Below are 3,251 nucleotides of genomic sequence, written 5' to 3'. Positions count from 1 at the left end.
CAATGACATGAGACAAAGTATATGTGAACTGCTGTATGAAAAGTGAATTTACTCTGTAAATCTTCACCCAAATCCTAATTAAAAAAAAAAATGTATCTTTATGAATTTTTTTGTGAAGCCAAAACATAACTCTCAGAAAAGTATTCATCTTTTGCCTACTACACAAAATGACAAACAGTACCCCAGTTTTCTGTCTTTGATTTTCTTTTCATACTACATATTCTGCTTGGTTTCAAATCTCTTTTTCCACATAAAATTATCCTCGTGAGCTCCAGAACAATATCTTACTGAGAACTAAACAGTTCTATTTGGATGCTCCACATATACCTCAAAACACATGATGAAAAATACTGTGTCCCTCTTCTGTCCTCCCAAACCTGCTCCTTGCCGTGTATTCCCTATTTAGCTGAACAGTCCTCCATCCACTCTGCTGCCCAAGTTGGAATGCTAGGTGTTTTCCTCGATTCATCACCTTTTCTTTACCAGTCACCCACCAAGTCCTGACAATCCTCCCTGTTTAATATTTCATGAATCCATTTTCCTCTGAGCCCCCTTATCATTATCTTATATCCAGCCTTCATTGTTTCCAGCTTCTACTACTGCAAATGCTACCAACTTCTTTCCTTGCTTCATTGAACCACTGTTAGAAAGATCTCTCTAACAAAAACTTTTGTGGTCCTCCTCAGCTTGAAATCCCCTCAGAGTTCCCTGTCCTATAGGTGTAGGGTAAAATGTTACTCTGTTTGCTGTTGCACATGACTATGGACTAGTTCCTTAATAATTCCATGACAGTCTCCAGCCTATTAAAATATGATAGAAATATTTGAACTCTTCCTATGTCTGCAAAATGTAGACTAAAAAAATAAAACTTCTTAGGAAAAAATGATATGTGATTTCAGTGTAGTGAGTTATTTTCTACTTATGTGGATTTATTTTATTTTACTTTTTTTTTTAGTTTCTAGAGAGGACCTCATTTCCAGGTTGGTTGAAGAAAATAAGGTAAGTTTTGAGGTTATAGAGTTCAGAGGTTTTTTTCTTTCCCTTCACTAAGTAAGATTTTCTTTTTCTGTATTGGCTTATAGTTCTCATTATCCTAAGATTTTATTTTTTAAAAAAGTTTCAGTGAAAATGAATTATGTAATCAAGACTGTCATCAACTAGATATTAGGAAATAAGAAATCATCTCATGTAAGTTATTATAGCTTGAAAAGATGGACTGGCAAAAATGAGCTTTATTTGTGTATTATGCCTATCTCAAACTAATATTAGAAACGAAACAAACTTTTTTATGAAATGTAAGAAACATAACTATTTTTCTATGTTACTGCATTTCTAAAATAGTCTCTAGGTAAGTAGATCCTCTTTGGAATAATTTTCTGGATGCTGTCTCAACCTTTATTTTGTGATGTTTACCTTTTTGTGAGATGTTTCTCCTGGGAAAATAGAAAAATGGTTCCCTCTATAGGGCTTACACCTTGTCCTTCCTATACCACTAAGTACTTGTTAGGGAAAGCACAACCCACAGCCTACATCCCTACCACTTTTCTCCCATCTCAGAGAGAACTAGCTGTTTCTTTTCAACGAACAAGGGTATTTTCTTCTCCATCCCCAGGTATTTCTCAATAAGAGTATCTTCACCAATTATAACTTTTAAAGATCCTTGAATGTGTTTCTTTGAAGTAACAAGATCTTACTACTAATAGGAAAACGTATATATATAATATAAAATAAATATTTCATCTTAGAGAGTAAAACTTTCTTGATACTACTATTTAACTCAGGATATTAGATAAATCTTTCTACTTAGAATACCAGTACGAGCTAGATAAATTTAATAAACAATTGATAAATAATTTAGAAATTAAGAGACATTTAGGAGTTGACGGTATCAAGATTTTAAACAATTCCTTACAACACACTGTCTATGTATATCACTAGAACCTGAAGTGGTACTGGCCAAAAAGTAGAACAGGTTATTTTGACAGAGATGCATAGAATATCTCAGCCTCTCAACAGAGAGAAATGCTTTCTTTCTTTCTTTTTTTTTTTTAATAGAGGGTACAGATGTATTTCAACAAAGATCATGAAGAAAATGCATACTTGAGATCTGAAATAATATCTCTTCGTGAATCATCAGAAAAAGCACAGGTAAATCGTCATTTCTCAAGTCTCCAAATGTTACTTAATTTTGTCTATAAAAGTCCAGAATTCAAGATCAATCCTGATTATATGATTTTATATCATCTCCAGTATCCAAATTTCTTATTCCCATAAAATCTACTTCATTTATGAAGCATATCAAATTAAATACATTCCTCATCTCATTCTCCAAATTCCTAAGGCATAACAATATGTAAGATACACTGCTAAAACATGCATTACCTTACATTTTGCTTTTGTTTGCTTTCTAATTTACTCATTAAATACATACCTTTTTTGCTATGTCTAACTTCTAAGCAGTTCAAGGGCAAGGGCTATTGCTTATACTACCTTATTATCTTCTACAGCAAATAGCATTGTAGGAACCTAATAAATGCTTGCTGGATTTTGGAGTTGTATGTGATTATCTTCTGTGGGAAGTCAGTTTCTAGATTTGCTGATGTTTTATATATGTGTGTATGTATTTGGAGAAGAGACACCAAATACATAGGCAAACTAGAGATTTAGGTCACAGCAAAGTAGTGTTTATCGTTTAAAAGTACATTTCTGTTAGTGCAATTTGATTACTTCAATACTGGGATTATAGTATTTCTGTGATAAAGAAAATATAAAATAAATGTATTCTTTTCTAAAATAACAATAACAGTAAGTACTACCACTTTTACTACATTAATAGTAGTTAACATTTACTGTATCCTGTCTATTTTCCAAGCACAATTCTAACTACCTCATATTACTACACATTGTAATCTTCACAATAACAATATGAAATAAAAACTATTATTATTTCAATTTTAAAGATAAGGAGACTGATACACAGAGAGGTTCGCTAACATAGCTAAGTGGTAGTGTCAGAATTTGAGCCCAGGTAATCGGGCCACAAAGAAAATTAACTCTTTCTTTTCAAGGAGCCCGAGTTCTCCTCTGCCTTGCCCCTAGCTATTGCTTGATGAATAGCTTGTACATCTGGGTACAAGTTTAAACTGTTCCTAAACTAACACAGATTGATGTGGAAAAGTTGAACAGGCCCATCACAAAAGAAGAAATTGAACAGGTCATCAAAAAATTACCAACTAAAAAAAGTCCTGGTC

General features: G+C 32.9%; 1 protein-coding gene across 1 annotated transcript in view; it reads left to right on the top strand.

Annotated features, from left to right (window-relative positions):
* CCDC150 (coiled-coil domain containing 150) overlaps positions 1-3,251 on the top strand; it is an 88,959-nt gene that overhangs the window by 15,429 nt on the left and 70,279 nt on the right. Inside the window, exons 8-9 of the mRNA XM_007953145.2 lie at positions 956-999; positions 2,056-2,148. Coding sequence (XP_007951336.2) covers positions 956-999; positions 2,056-2,148 — 137 coding nt within the window. The remainder of the gene's footprint in view (positions 1-955; positions 1,000-2,055; positions 2,149-3,251) is intronic.

The sequence above is a fragment of the Orycteropus afer genome, unplaced genomic scaffold (assembly GCF_000298275.1).
Source record: "Orycteropus afer afer isolate SDZICR_OR568_19922 unplaced genomic scaffold, OryAfe1.0 scaffold00374, whole genome shotgun sequence".
Taxonomy (NCBI): domain Eukaryota; kingdom Metazoa; phylum Chordata; class Mammalia; order Tubulidentata; family Orycteropodidae; genus Orycteropus; species Orycteropus afer.
The sequence above is the reverse complement of the archived record's forward strand: the minus strand, read 5'-3'. Positions and strand labels throughout refer to the sequence as shown.